The sequence below is a fragment of the Gekko japonicus genome, unplaced genomic scaffold, assembly GCF_001447785.1.
Source record: "Gekko japonicus isolate JY-2015 unplaced genomic scaffold, Gekko_japonicus_V1.1 scaffold1460, whole genome shotgun sequence".
Classification (NCBI taxonomy): domain Eukaryota; kingdom Metazoa; phylum Chordata; class Lepidosauria; order Squamata; family Gekkonidae; genus Gekko; species Gekko japonicus.
In genome coordinates, this window is record NW_015177057.1 from 268,660 (window position 1) to 284,835 (window position 16,176).

The window sequence follows — 16,176 nt, forward strand, 5'->3', positions numbered from 1 at the left end:
ACTTTCAACTGGAGGTAACAGGCTGGCAACCCTAGTCTTGTAGCATCCTAACAACATACAGATTGATTGTGGCATAAACTGTTAGTGATCTAGAGTTTACTTTCTCAGATGTGTGAAGTGTTATATTCAGTGGGCAAAAAGAAATACAGATATACACACACACAAATAAATGAAGGGTGAGTCAGACAAGAGGAGCATTTCAAAGTGAGAGGAATAAGCACAGCAGTTCAAGACATTTGGAGCAACTGCGCATAGGGATGTCCACTGTTTATCTTCCAGGGACTGTATGAGCATGCCAGGCCTGCTTTCTTTCTCTTTTCCCAATCTCATTTCATCACAGAGAGGCTGACTATACATTATGCTCAGATGTATATAATGTCCTGGTGTCATTTTTTTAAATAAAATCTGCTCTTGGGGGAATTTTGTGCGGGAAGGGAGAATGTAAAGGCACATTTTGAACTCCATGAGGAAAAAGATACAGACAGAAGGGGCATTTAGAATGGAGACATGGAGACTTCTGGAGAAGCCAACTTTATGGAAAAGGTATTTTTGTAAAGGGAATAGGATCGTTGTTTTAATGTCTGTGGACAATCTGTGGGCAGGGTTGGGGAGGCTAGTGCATTGTTAATTGTATGTATTACACTTTTTCCCTAATTTCATAATTCAGTTTTGTAGTGTTATATGTATTATACACTTACTAAGTCCCCCCGGGGAGTGGGGAAACCCCCGCCCGAGAGGCCCATTACCCGCCGCCAGCGGATCGGGCCCCAGGGGGAACCCCACCCCCAAAGCACGTGACATGCCCAGCGTCAGCACGTCATCCGGAAGTGACGCTATCACGTCGGGCCCGCCCCCAATGTGCCCAAAGTGATTGCATCACTTCTGGGTGACGTAATTGTGGCGCGCGTGCGCAAAGCGCGCACACGTGGACTCCTAGGACAAGACTGGACTCCCCCGCTCTGCAACAGGTAAGGACTTGGCAACCCTAATGTATTATACTGTTTTATTGCATGGTTTTGGTGGTTGAGTTTCAGCAAGAAAGGAGGACTAGAAATGAAGTAAGTAAATAAATAATTTTTACTAGCTCAGAATATGCAATTAGCTCATTTGGTCACTTGCAGTTGGACTCAAAACAGAGTTGCCGAGTACCACCATGGGCGCACAGACAAACATTCCACCTGGGCTCCACCATATGACCCTGATCCAAACCAAATATCATAACAAATTGCTCTGCTTGCTGTTACCATGAATCAACAGTAATGGACAGCCCAGGATAACCCAATCTCATCAGAACTCGGAAGCTAAGCAGCCCTGACTAATGTTGTGAAAGGGGACTGCCAAGAAATACCAGGCTTGTGATGCAGGCAATGGCAAACCATCTCTGAATGTCTCGTGCCTTGAAAATCCTATGGTGTCACCATAAGTCAGCTGTGACTTACAACAGCAACAACAGTAGTAAGAAAACAATTGGCCTGTCTGTCCATCTGTCCATTTAAGACAAGCATAACTCATCAGAGAATAAAACTAGGAGATTCAAAATTGGCCACCAGCTTCAGGATGAGTGTGGAAGTTCTAGGACCAAAACTGAAAGGCAGGGGAATATCCTGGCCCAAGTGAGACATGTCCACCCATGCTATTTGCAATGGAAGCTACGGGTCCCTATTTGTGGCAAGCATAATTTATAAAAAAATAATGTTGTACATTTGAAAACTGGCCACCAAACGAAGAATGATGGTAGAAGTTGCAGTGCCAAAAATGAAGGGAATTAAAACACCCTGAACCAGGTTATCTTCACAGTAGGCAACATGTAATAAGAGAGCTTTTAAACAACCTGTAATGTGCCTCTAATACTCAGGTTTCTGGGTGATACATTCTCAGCCAGATCTACCACACAGGATTGTTGTGAAGGGTATTTTTGTGTATTTATTCAGCTTGATATATACCGAACACACACCACTATTCCCATTTCAGCCACTGGTTGTTACCATTATCATTGTGTTGGTGGAAGATCTAACAATCCTTTGTAAAGGCTTATTTCTTATATGACAAATGACATAATCTTTGTAATGTCATTGAAATTACATTCATAACAAATGTTGTGCCCAGTCCTTCTCCCCAGGGGACCCTGATCTCCTGTCCTCCATTTTAATACACAAAAAATACCCCATCGGTATTTTTTCGGGTACTTATTCAGCCAGATACAGATTAGACAATCTGATTTAGCTACTGAAATAGCCACAATCGAATAAAAGCTGATATTGTTCCACTTTTATTCAGCCGTGGCTAGACCATGGTTTCTTTAAATGCATTCAGTTCACCCATAGATTCATGCTGCCGCAGTGGTGTGACTCAGCAAGTGAACTGAAAACATTTCAACTTTAAATGCCTTCAGTTCATTTGCTGAGTTGTACCGCGGCAGTGGCATGACTCAGCTAGTGAACTGAAAGCATTTAAACTTTAAATGCATTCAGTTCACTTGCTGAGTTATGCTGCCGCAGCGGTGCATCTGGGTGAGTAAACTGAAAGCATTTAAACTTTACATGACTTCTGAACCTGCCAAATTGTGCCACCACCATGGCACAACTCAGTGAGTGAAATTCTCCATTATACTCTATGGGGATGGTCCCTATAGGGTATAATGGAGCTGAATAAATTCAGGTTTCCTGAATATTTACCTGAATACCAATACAATACTGATACTGGTATTTGGAACTATTCAGGAATACATATATTTTTCAAGTCCAATAGACCCAAATGGGGGGGGGATGTTTGTTTGTTTTTTGCACACCCCTAACTGGGAATTCTAATTTCTGTTCCACATGTACAATCATTAAAACAGATTAATGTTCCATTACTATGCATGTAAAGAGTGAAGAGGGGGAGCATCCTTTTACTACTTTCTTAGATCAAGGGGAAATATTACCCCCCCTTTCTGTTCATAATATTAACAGATATGCTACTATACTACTACTACTAAGTATATTCTGTTGACAAGCAGGACACAGACAAATTTGGTGGTGGGAGAGAGAAATTAATGAGAAAGGAGCAGAAAAGAGGGAAATTAAGGAATTATCTTGCTGCAACACACTAACTACTGTTTTGCAAGATCTGGCAGATCTGGGTGCAAGGAAAGGTAGAGAAAAAGGCTAGACTATTGGAGAAAATAAAGTTGGAGTCCAATGGCACCTTTAAGACCAACAAAGTTTTATTCTGGGTATAAGCTTTCGTTTGCATACACACTTCTTCAGAAATAGGTATCTGAAGAAGTGTGCGTGCACACAAATGGTTATACTTGGAATAAAACACTGTTGGTCAAGGTGCCACTGGATTCAAACTTTGTTCTGCTGCTTCAGACCAACATGGGTACCCAGCTGAATCTATTGGAGAAAGGACCTTGTTAGGAGGCTGCAGGCTGGCGGTTGCTGCAGCAACCATCAGCATGCTGTCTTGTCTTGCTTCATTGTTGGATTGGTTGATGGATTTAGGCCAGGGCTCTTTTTGTAGAAAAAGCCCAGCAGGAACTCATTAGCATAATAGGCCACACCCAACACCAGAAACTCATCAGCATATTAGACCACACCCCTGCCAGCACAGCTCATTAGCACATTAGGACACACCCCCATGTTACCAGAAGTGTGGTTATCCAGACACACCCACCTTTTGCTTGTTATTCTGTTTACCTTGTTTGTTGTCAAAACCAGGGCTCTTTTTGTAGCAGGAACTCCTTTGCATGTTAGGCCACACACCCCTAATGATTTCTGCTGTTGGGTATGGCCTATTATGCTAATGAGTTCCTGCTGGGTGTGGCCAACTTGGGAGCCAACCGGAACTTCGTTCCTGTGTGTTCCTGCCCAAAAATAGCCTTGGATTTAGCATGATCTGTTGGCAAGTTTGCTTCAGTCATGCAAGTAGAATCTAGCCTATAGTCAGAGGGCCTTCTGTTCAGACTCCCTTGCGCTCCTAGTGGCTGCAGCCAGAACCGCATCAAAAGGAAAATCATTGGAGGCTTCCGGTCTGGCTAAGATGGAGGACTGAAGCGTTTCGCGATCGTGCGAAGCGAGCGACGGCCACTTTTGACATTTTGGGCAATACACAGCCCAACGCATCACTCCCCAGCGAGGGGGGGGGACAAGCAGGCAGCAGCGCCCTAGAGGGAGTGTGAGGTTGGCGTAATCCAGCTTCGGAAGAAGCTGAATTGGGCTTTGACCTCCTCCCACGAAGAAGGCAAGTGCCAAGCAACTCTATAGTGGCCGATCGAGCCGGATTACCGGCATAAATTCTTCGTCAGCCGACCTCTTTGAAGAAGGACAACAACTGTGAGTTAAAAGAAACAATGCGAAACCCGTTTTGAACGTGCTAGATAACAAAAACGTGCCGCTTACCTGAACTGAGTTTGGAGTCAATTTGAATTAAGCGGTTGAGCGGAAAATGAATAGTAAATCCCAGAAATCCGATTCCGGAGAGAAAAAAGTTGATTGAAGCCTTTAAAAACTGTAAAAACGCTTATTGTTTAACATTCCTGTGGTGAAGATGGAGCCGTGTGCGCAACTGTAAAATCGAAACTCACGAACAATAGCGTGGGAAGAGCAGGCTGGTGTCACAAAGAAAGAGGTCCGTGTGAAACATCCAGGAAGTTGAATTCCTAGACGGGCATTAGCGAAAGGAAGACAGTGGAACTTTTAAAGGTGCCGGACCGGAAGTGAGTTTTATGCGGAAGGAAGGGCCTGCAAAATACCAATCTGACCTACTCTACATGAAATTACCATAGAGAAGTTGCGCCCGACATTTTGAGGAGGACTTCAACTAAATTTGCTTTTTTAATATATTTCTAAGGGTCTTTGGAAAGCGTAAACAGAGAGGCATGGAGGACTAAATCTTATCATCTAGAAGAGTGCTTTATTTTGCGAATCTGTGAATTGGAAAGAAATCGCCAAGACGGAGACCAGGAGAGGCAAGAAAAGAGCCGACTCAGACCCAGAACTTAAACCAGTTGTGAGACCTAGGATTGGATCTACTTCAACCCCCAAAATGTCAAGAATCAGCCCTTACATTTGAGAACATCTGCATAGCGACTGAGGCAAACCCAAGATTTATACTATGGTTCATGTGTGTCCAGAGCAACAGAGATGGTGCCAAAAGTGCCCCCAAAATGTTACCATTATTCATAAAGATTATTTCCTGGTTTAGTCTCTTGTGAAGTGAACATGGCTGGAGATGTGTGTCACATACACATTTTACAGGAAACTAATTCCATACATAATTCCCTTTTTCTTGCGTCATTGTGCCTTTTTCCTACAAAAGGACTAGTTGTCACTTGCAAGAAACACATATTAGAAAACAGGATATAAAATATTTAAAGAATGCTTTATTTGGAATTGAATTTTGTTCTGCGGCCTCAAACAAGAAAAAAGGAGTTGTGACATATGTGAAGAAGGAGTTACAACCTACAGAAATTTTTAAGGACATAGATGGCAGATACGTGGGTGTGGAATTAATGATTCAGCAGAAAAAAACATTGTTGATCAACGTGTACGCACCCAATGGAGCAAAGGAAAAATTTTTTAAGGATATAACTGACCAATTACAACAATTGACTTATGAGCAAGTTATTATGGCCGGAGACTTTAATGGGACAATAGATCGTCTAGACAGAAAACCACAAAAGGACAACGAATTCAGCGGAAAATTGCCAAAGAATTTTTTTGAATTAGTTAAGCAAGAAAAATTAGAAGATGTTTGGAGGAAATGGAACCCGATGCAGAAAGACTTTACTTTTTATTCCAATAGACATTGCTCTTTTTCCAGAATTGATATGATTTGGATGTCTGAAGAATTATCAATGAAAACACATAAGACTGAAATTTTGCCAAGATGTAATTCAGATCACAATCCGGTGGTATGGAGTTCCACAGAAAGGAAAAAACCCTTTCTGTGGAGGATTAATGAAGACTTGTTGGATAAGAAAACGGTAATTGAGATGTTAAAGGAAGAAACGAAACAATTCTTTCAACAAAATTTAAATAAAGAAACACCGATACAGATTGTATGGGATGCTTATAAAGCGGTGATGAGAGGAATTCTCATCTCGCAAAACGTGAAGCAAAAAAAGGAAAAACTTCAAAAACAAACAGAAGTGTTAGAAAAAATTGCTCAGAAAGAAAAGGAATTAAAAAAGAAGCCTGGAAAAAAGCAAATTATTAAAGAATTAAAGTTGCTGAAGGAACAACTGAATGAGACTTGGAATCAGGAAATGTATTGGAATTTAAAGAAGTTACAACAGAAATCTTTTGAAGGGGCGAACAAACCGGGAAAATACTTAGCTTGGCAACTTAAGGCTAGAAGAGAGAGAAGAATGATAACCAAAATAATAGAAGATGGAAAAGAGTTCGTTGATCCTAATGGAATAAAGAGATGTTTCTTCAAGTATTATGCTAAACTATTCCAAACAACTAGAGTTGATCTTGAGAAGATTAAAACATATTTAAAGGAGATTCCACTACCAAAAATAAGTAAGGAATACAAAGATTTATTAAATGGTCCAATTCAAAAAGAAGAAGTGATGAAGGCAATAGAAGAGACAAAGTTGGGGAAGGCGCCTGGGCCGGACGGATTTACAGCGAAATTCTACAAAAAGATGAAAGAAGAAATTTCCCCGGTCCTGGAAGCTTTAACCAACGAAATAAGAGAAAACAAAAAGGTGCCGGACTCATGGAAAGAAGCAATTATTTCTTTGATTCCAAAGGAAGGACAAGATTCAACAAATGTAAAGAACTACAGGCCAATATCTCTTTTGAACAACGATTATAAAATCTTTGCAAAAATTATTGCAGAAAGGGTGAAAAACTATTTACAAACGGTAATTTCTGAAGATCAAGCGGGCTTTTTACCCAAAAGGCAGATTAGAGACAATGTAAGAATAGTAATGGACGCAATTGAATATTATGAAAAGCACCCAGAAAAAGAAGTAGCTTTTCTGTTTGTTGATGCAGAAAAAGCTTTTGACAATCTTAATTGGAATTTTATGCACCAGATGATGGAAAAGATTGAAGCGGGACAACATTTTAGAAATTGTATTGAAGCTATCTATTCTGAACAAAGAGCTAAAATAAATGTGAATAAAGAACTGACAGATAACTTCAAAGTACAGAAAGGAACAAGGCAAGGTTGTCCGTTATCACCGTTATTATTTATCTGGGTATTGGAAATACTTTTACAAAAAATACAGTACGATCAAGAAATAAAGGGCTTGACACATAAAGGACACCAATACAAATATCGAGCATTTGCAGACGATGTAATGTTTATGGTGGAAAACCCAACAGAAAAATTGACATTGCTTTTTCAAAAAATAAAGGAGTTTGGAGAATTGGCCGGCTTTTACGTAAATAAGAATAAAACAAAACTTATATGTAAAAACATGATCAAACAAAAACAAGTGGAACTACAAGAACTGGTACAATGTGAAGTAGTTAAAAAAACAAAATACCTTGGAATTGAATTAACGGCAAAAAATATAGACCTATATAAGAATAATTATGAGAAATTATGGACTAAGCTGACTCAAGATTTTAAGAAATGGGATAAAATGAACTTATCACTGATGGGAAGAATATCAGTTATAAAAATGAATGTCCTACCACGTTTGATGTTCCTGTTCCAAACAATACCAATTCTGCATAAAACGGATTTGTTGGCCAAGTGGCAACAAGAGTTGTCAAAATTTGTTTGGGCAGGCAAGAAACCAAGGATCAAAATGAAAATACTTTGTGATGCCAAAGAAAGAGGAGGTCTACAAATGCCAAATCTTAGACTATATTATGAAGCGGTTTGTCTAACATGGATGGATCAATGGGTGAAGCTTGAAAATGACAGATTGTTGGGGTTGGAAGGGCATGATTGTAGATTTGGCTGGCATGCATATTTATGGTATGACAAGATAAAAATGGACAGTTTTTTTAAACTTCACTTGGTGAGAAAAGCTTTGTATATGGTATGGACAAGATATAAGAAGTACCAGAGTGACTTAAGACCATTGTGGATTGTACCAGTAGAAGTGTTGATATCTTACTCAAGACAGCGAGGTAGAGACTGGTTGCCATATAGAGATTTAATTAAAAAAGAGGGAACAGAGTGGGTAATGAAAAAGCAGAATGAAATTGAATATGAATATGAGTGGTTGAAATATATGCAGATTTATGATCTTTTTAGATCTGACAAAAAAAACTATGGTTTTAGAGAGGAAAAAAATGAAATTGAAAAGGTTTGGGAGAGTGGAGGAGGAAAAAATATTTCTAAAATGTATAAGGTGTTGTTAAAATGGTATACTGAAGATGAAACTGTTAAAGAACAAATGTTAAAATGGGCTATTAATATGAATAAGGAAGTGGCTATGGAAACCTGGGAATATTTGTGGAAAAATTCTATTAAGATCTCGACATGTACTAATGTTAAAGAAAATTGTTATAAGATGATGTATAGGTGGTACATGACACCTAAGAAGATTGCAAATATGAATCAAAATATGTCAAACAAATGCTGGAAATGTAAGAGGCATGAGGGCTCATTTTATCATATGTGGTGGACTTGTGAGAAAGCTGTAGACTTTTGGACAAAAGTCCACAATGAAATGCAAAAAATACTGAAATGTTCTTTTAAAAAAGCACCGGAAATTCTGCTTTTGGGACTCAAAATGGAAGAAGTCAATACGACTAAAAAAACTTTACTCTGGTACCTGATAGTGACAGCGAGAATGATTTATGCTCAGTTTTGGAAGACAGAAAAGGTACCAGAGGTTGAAGAATGGATACAAAAAGTTCTGTTCATGGCACAAATGGATAAGATTACAAAAAAACTGAATAACAAAGAAGACGATGAGTTTTTTGGAGAATGGAATGATTTTAAAATTTATCTGGAAAAGAACTGGGATGTGAAACAAAACTTAATATGTTTAGATCAATATTAAGTCAAACGATGTTATCTTTAGATTGTAATGATGAAAAACTGATATTGTTGATGATATGAAGTAATTTGGAGCAGGGGTGGAAGCATTGTGGGAAGCCATTGGAGGGAGGGGAGGAACTGGGAATGGGGTAGACAATTGATAGAATGAAATGTTTTATATGTTGTATTCCTGAGAAAATAAAATTTGTTTACCAAAAAAAAAAAAGGAAAATCATTGGAAAGGCATTCAGTTAGATGCAGCATGAGACTGGCTTCAGAGGCCCTCCAGCTGAATTAGGGCCCCTGAATTTTGTTCCCCCAGTACCCCCCTGTCAGCAGCCCTGGCCCAAACTGCATGTTCTCAGGAGATTCGTGATAACGTCACAATTTTTTAAAGTTTCAAAAGAGTCACCAACTCTGCATTGAGAAATTCCTAGACATTTGGGGGTGGAGCCTAGGGAAGCTGGAGTTTGGGGTGGGGTAGAAGCAATGGTCCCTCTAAGCTGAGTTAGTGTGAGCTAGCTCACTGTTTTTTAGCCTCTGGCTCACATATTTTTGCCTTAGCTCAGGAAGGATGGTTCCAGAGCAAACTAATTTATACAGTAGCCAAATCACTCGCTCACAACTTTAATGCCAGTAGCTCACAAAGTAAAAAATTTTGCTCACAAGACTCCACAGCTTAGAGGGAGCTCAGGGTAGGAGCTCTGCAGGGATATGATTCTCTGAAGCTGTCACTTCCTCTAGTGGAACTGATCTCTGTAGTGTGGAGATCAGTTGTAATTCTAGAACAGGTCCCACCTCTAGGTTTGCAACCCTAACTGGAAGAGAGAGAACTACTCTTTTCCCATATGCTGTTTCCCTCATCTAGAGGGGCCAGGCCCCCTCCAGTAGACTGGCAGGGACATATTACAATATAAATACTCAGCTTAGCATTAAGGGAGCCATGTTTGCCCGCTTTGGAACCTTTGTTCACTTTGCAAGAAGCAGAAGTATGGATTTGTGCTTAAGACAGCTTATCTAAAGGGAGCTGGTGAGCAAATGTCTGAGCTAATAATTATTCCTAGAACTACTGTGAAAACCAAAGATGTTGCAGTTAACACAGACTCTTCCCCGAATTGTGCAGCTGACAGCAGTAGAAATTTATTGGTATAGAAAAGCTGGGGGGGGGGAACTGGTTGCACATACTCAGATCCTATGTAACCGATGCCTATCATTGTGTGGCCCACTGTCAGCTGGGTGTGATTGTTTTCAGACTTGCTTCTGTGATCTCCTTTGCCTGGCAACTAAAAAAGCTTTTAAACCTCTTAGCCAGTTTGTCTACTTCATGGGACTCCAGCAGCCAACAACACCCCCCCCCCCCCCACTGGACTTCCACAACAATATGAGGGGCGAATCAGCATCCCACCCACCCCCACCAGCATCACAATGTTACTTCTGGAGCTCTAACATTCAGTGAAACCTCTATGGTAAAAGTAATGTCATGACACCAAGGGCACCAGAACTAGTAGGTCCCCACACACATCCAGTTTCCTCCTTGTAGCCAACCCTATCCTCATCAAATATACCACTTCTAAAGTTTCTATTAATAACTGTAGGCAAGAACTAATAGGTGTGTCTTCCTTTTTTCTTCCACTGCAATTCACAGAAGATTTGGGAGATGGTTTTGAGTGGTGAAACAGCAGGGGGCGGGAGTGTTAAACCCCTGTTGCGCACTGTCACAGCATCAATCAAATTCAGCTTTGCTGCCCAAAACAACTGGGAGATCTGGTTATAGGAGTCCTATGTAGCAAGTGTTTTGACCCTTATTCTAAGCAATTAGAGCTGCAGTCCTAAGGACATTTTCCTGGGAGCAATTCTCATTGAATAACATGGGACTTACTTCTAAGTAGAAGTGGTTATATTTTCTCCCTAGGAAGCTTAAATTATAAAATTTGCTGTCATTTTGGCCAGTGCTTTGACATGGTTCTTGTTTGTTTCCTTCTTACCATTTATGGTTTCTGCTTATTTGGCATGTAGGTGTTGGTGCTTCCAGAAGGCCATGTGACGATACTTATTGTGGCAGTGCACCTGAATCCGAAAAGGAGACAAAGGCCTTGGTTAACTTCATTCGTAACAACATCTCAACCATCAAAGCTTACTTGACTATTCACTCTTACTCCCAGATGCTTCTGTATCCATATTCTTATACTTACGATGTAACAAAGAACCACGTGGAACTGGTAAGTAGAGACAAAATGGTAGTCCCTATTCTAAAGATAAGATGGTTGAGGAGAACTTGCTCCCCTGACTGCAGTACATAGGCTGGCTTCTTTTTGCTTAAAAAACATAATTATTATATGACCCCTCAGTCTGAGGTCCTTACTTTCCCAGTTTTGCGCACTTAAGACATTTGAGACCTGCGATCAGGCAGGCTACATTTGGAACTTCAGGTTGCCAACCACATGATGGTGCAGGAGATTTCCCAGGATTACAAATTATCCCCAGACTACAGAAATCAAGTCCCCTGGAGAAAATGGCTGCTTTGGGGACTGTATGGCATCACATCTCTTCTCTGCTGCAGTCCTTCCCCTCCCCAGACTCCACCCCCACATCTCCAGGAATTTCTCATTCCTGAAAGACTTGTACATAAAGTGATCAACAGCTCCTTCCATTCATTGTTTTATTGTTCTTGTTGTTTAAATTCCCTTATACCAAAGGCAAGAAAAAAATAATAGATGATTCACACAGAGAGGAGCTCTTTGGTCCAAACTACATTTTCTTCCATGGTCATATTAACAGACTTTTTAATATTCAAATGGGGCTATTTTTATCAGTTGAGAGAACAGGGGAAACTTTTTAACCCATTCTTCCTTTCCCTTTTCTTTGCTGAAAATAAAAAAGTCCACCACCACTCCATGCTTGTCCTCTTGCTGGGAAATATTAAAATATCTGAAAATTGTTCCCAGCTGGGAGGAGAGGCAGGTCAGGGTGACTTTTTGATTGGGGAAAAATGGCAGGGAAGGAAATGATTTTTTTAAAACCCTCTCTCTTGGAAAAGGCAACCACAGCTGTATCTGGCAAAGAAAGTGAATGTCTATGTACATTTCATGGGCCATGTGTAAACAATGAGCTGCACCCAATCATATTAAAATGCATTTGCCACATGCATGCGCTCATCTGCCTATAGCATTAGCACATCATCTAGGACACCAGTCACTGGTCTAGTAACACTTCAAATGAGCCAAATGTCCATAAGAACATAAGAACAACCCTGCTGCATCAGACCAGTGGTCCATCTAAGCCAGCATCCTGTCTTACAGAATTGCCAACCAGTTCCTCTGGACAGCCAACAACAGGGCATAGAGGCCAAGGTCTTCCCCTGGTGTTGCCTCCTGGCACTGGAATTTAGAAGCTGACAGCCTCTAAATGTTACCATGGCTAGTAGCCACTCATGGACCTATCCTCTTGAATCTATATAATCTCCCTTTAAAGCTTCCTATGCCTGTGGCCATCACTTAATCCTCTGGCAGTGACTTCCACATTTTACTCTCTGTGTAAAGAAGTATTTCCTTTTATCCATCCTGAATCTACTGTCATTGGATGCCATCGAGGTCTAGATTTTGGTATTTAAATACATGTTAAATGCATTTTAATATGGCATGCATCTAGGGATGGTCAGTCCCCAGGTGTACCTGGAGATCCCCCAGAATTACAGTTTATTTCCAAACTTTAGGGATCAGTTTCCATGGAGAAAACAGATGCTTTGGAGGGTGGACTCTAGGCGGGCATTGTACCCCACTGAGGTTCCTGTCCTCCCCAGACTCCTTTCTCAAATCCCCAGAAGTTTCCCAACCTGGATCTGAAACCCTACCCACCCCCCATTCCCCGCTGGTGGCCGCAGGGGACCTGGCAACCCTACATGCATGTGTGGCACGTATACATAGTAAAGTGCTTTGCGTCATATGTGGAACTGGGCAATAAAGTGAAGTAACAAAGTACAGCGTTTCTAGGGATACATCAAACATTTGCTCTTTAAAAGCTGGTCAACAGGGTAGAAACTGAAGAAAGTGAAATGGGGGCAGATGGGGGTCATACGTCAGATAAAGACAGGTAGTGGGCTATTGTGATCCCATGTGATTTAGGCACAGTGATATATAAAAATGTGTTTTTGCTCTCACTCTGGTTTAGAGTGTGACGCTTTCAGTGGATTTCAATCATAGCATCCGAATCAGTTGTTTCCTGTGTGACATCTACCATTCGTTTGCCTTCACACAGCTTCTTCAACCATAGTTAGGTGTAAAACCACAGTGAAGAGGCAAAATTCCTTTATTAAGATATGCATGGTCCACAGTACTGAGTGGACCTGCGTGGCCCACAGTACTGAGGGGTATGACAGCTTCATTTCATTTTATTTTTACATACAATTTTCTGAGGGAGTTTATTGACTTTATATTGTGTTTTAAGTCAGGGGTTCTCAACCTTTTTTTGCTCATGGCTCCCTTCTGAGCCTCATTTACTTCTGTGGCTCCCCTCATAGTTGCTATTAGCTGGAAAAAAGGTACTTTACCATCTGCACTGTTTATTCATCTAACCAAGGAGGGCTCCGAACAGCCTCCCTACTTCCTCTTCAGGCTAAGTTGGCCTTCCGAATGGCCCAGTGAGGCATGAGGACCCAGCAGAGTTACAAAAATATAATTTATTAATAGGTTTGCCAGGTCCAACTCAGCAAATACCTGGGGACTTTGGGGGTGGCGCCTGGAGACTTTCCTATTCCCTAAAAATAAATAAATAAAAATACAGCAGTGCAGTTTTTTGTAATCTCACTGGGGCAATGGTATAAATCACTTTACTCACAGGAGTTGCTGAATGTAACAGTTTGCTTTATTTCAACCAATTTCTTCAGACTAACACAGACAAATGAAAGTAAGTAAGAGAGCCATCTAGGGGGTGGAGCTTTCCTCCATCCCATAATCAGGTTCCAGTTAACACTTTACTATGCACTTTACATTTTACTAGACGCTTTACTATACATTTTACTATACACATGACTTCTGAAACAAATGCAAAACAAACAGAGGGACTGTGCTGTCTTCTCTCATACACCTCATGCTAGGGTTGCCAGTTCCGTTACCTGTTTGCAGCTAGGGGAGAAGCTCTCATTCCAGGACTTTTCAACACACACATATAGCATGCGCATGCTGCAATGACATCACCTGGAAGTGACGTCATCATGCTAGGCACGTCGCCGGGGATGCTCTAGCATTCGGCCTGAAAACTCTATGATACCATAGAGTTTTCAGGCCGAATGCTAGAGCGTCCCCCCAGTGATGTGCCCAGTGTGATAACATCACCTCTGGGTGATGTCATCACACCAGGCATGTCAGCCTGATCCAGGCAGTTCGGGTGTGGGGCTTCCCCTGCCAGCTGGATCCAGGCCGGCGGGTCGGGGGCCCTATGAGTAGGCACACACACATTCCCAAACACAAACAATTTGCAAGCTTCTTCTAAAGTATCCTGCCAAGATTTAGAGGCAAATCATGGCTGTTGGGGTGGGGCTTCCCCCAGCCGGCCAACTGGCCTGCAAAATTGGGGAATCCCCTGCCTGGACCTGGGGGCTCGCAAGCCTTTTTATTAAACAGATTTGGTGATAACAGGATGGATTAAATTAGATTAGGTAAAATACAAGGCAATGAACAGGAACTGGTAACAAAACAACAAAAATCCTTAATGTGTCTAACTTTTTACTTCCCGTTAGACTAGGCTCAAGGCCACAATGGGTGAGGGATCACTCTGTCTGCAGCATCTTCTCTCCAGCTCTGCCTCCGATAGTGAATATCCTCCCTCTGGCCGCAAGGCCTTTTATGCTTTTTGCCCAGGTACCACCTCTCCACCCATGGTTGGCTTCATTTTTCCCTTTATTTCTCCCTTCCCCATCACAAGACACAGAGGGTTCCTGGGAACTGAAGGCCCTCAGCCTAATCTAGCTGAGGCTTTCTGGGGCCTGCAGGCCTCAATCTGCCTCAGCCTAAACCTAGTATAGGTTTGGCAGGTCCCTTCGCCATCATGGCAGGGGGATTTGGGGGACATTCCAGGTGTGGGCAGGACATCATGTGCGACATCTCTGATGTGCTGACATCACCTGGAAGTGCCATTGAAGTCCCGCAAAGTGGGGAAAACCCAACCGGGACCTAGGGGCTGGCAACTCTAGCCCAGGATCATGACAGCCTAGTAGTTATGTTTGGTGGCCCCCTCAGAAACGTATTTGTAGCCCCCCTAAAAATGTGGCACTTAGTGTGACACCATAAAAATATGCCATGGCTCCATGGGGAGCCATATGGCCCACACTGAGAACCTCTATTTTAAGTAATGGTTCCTGTTTGACTGCTCAACGCAGGGTTACCATAAGCAGAGTAAGTGCACAGCAACACATGGAAATGATGGAATTTTTATTTCCATTTATTCTTTCCAAGATTCCATCACCCTGATAATATTAAAGGACACCCTGAGAAATGGAATTTGTTCTCTTACTTACTTGGCCAATGCATTCAAATAACAATGGGTATTCTATTTCTAAGCCATGCTCAAAACACGTCTTTGAAATACTCTAAACCTAGGAAAATGCCACAATTTGATTTTTAAAAAGCATATTTCTCTTCTTTAATAGTTTATTATCTTATCCATTTTTTTCCAAAAGAGTGATAAATTTCTCAGAAGAAAATTACTTCAGTGCTATGGAATATTAATGAATGGATATTGCTGGCACTAAGCACACCACAACAAACAACCCATTTTAAAAAATCAACAGCAATTTAATTTTCTCTTTCAGCTGCCAGAAGTCCAAGGTCAAAACAAAAAGTTGGCCCTAGAATTCTGACAGATTTATGATGTCTCCCAAGTGAAAATATCAGTATTCTGAGGCAGAAAAGAAGAGAAAGGGCAGCTTAATGGCTTTGCCTTGAACATGTGGCAACATAATCCTCTTTTTTTCCATTTTAAAATGGATTTTTGTTTTGTTTCATTATGCTAGACTACATTATTCTTCCAGCCAAGGAGTTTTGTTGTGATTATTCCAGAGAACTGGAATTGTTTCTCTGTTTTCTTGTTTGCCTTTGATTCTTACAAAATGTTTCTAACTTTACACATTGTCATTTGGTCTAAATCAAAAGCAAAATACAGGCAGGGATCCAGAAAGCCACTTTAGGCTAACTCAAGTACTTGAGTATGGCCAGTAGTATTTTTCACTTTGTTTTTGTTCTC

General features: G+C 41.2%; 1 protein-coding gene across 1 annotated transcript in view; it reads left to right on the top strand.

The window, feature by feature from the left end:
* CPB1 (carboxypeptidase B1) overlaps positions 1–16,176 on the top strand; it is a 48,423-nt gene that overhangs the window by 19,174 nt on the left and 13,073 nt on the right. The window contains exon 9 of the mRNA XM_015428152.1: positions 10,957–11,159. Coding sequence (XP_015283638.1) covers positions 10,957–11,159 — 203 coding nt within the window. The remainder of the gene's footprint in view (positions 1–10,956; positions 11,160–16,176) is intronic.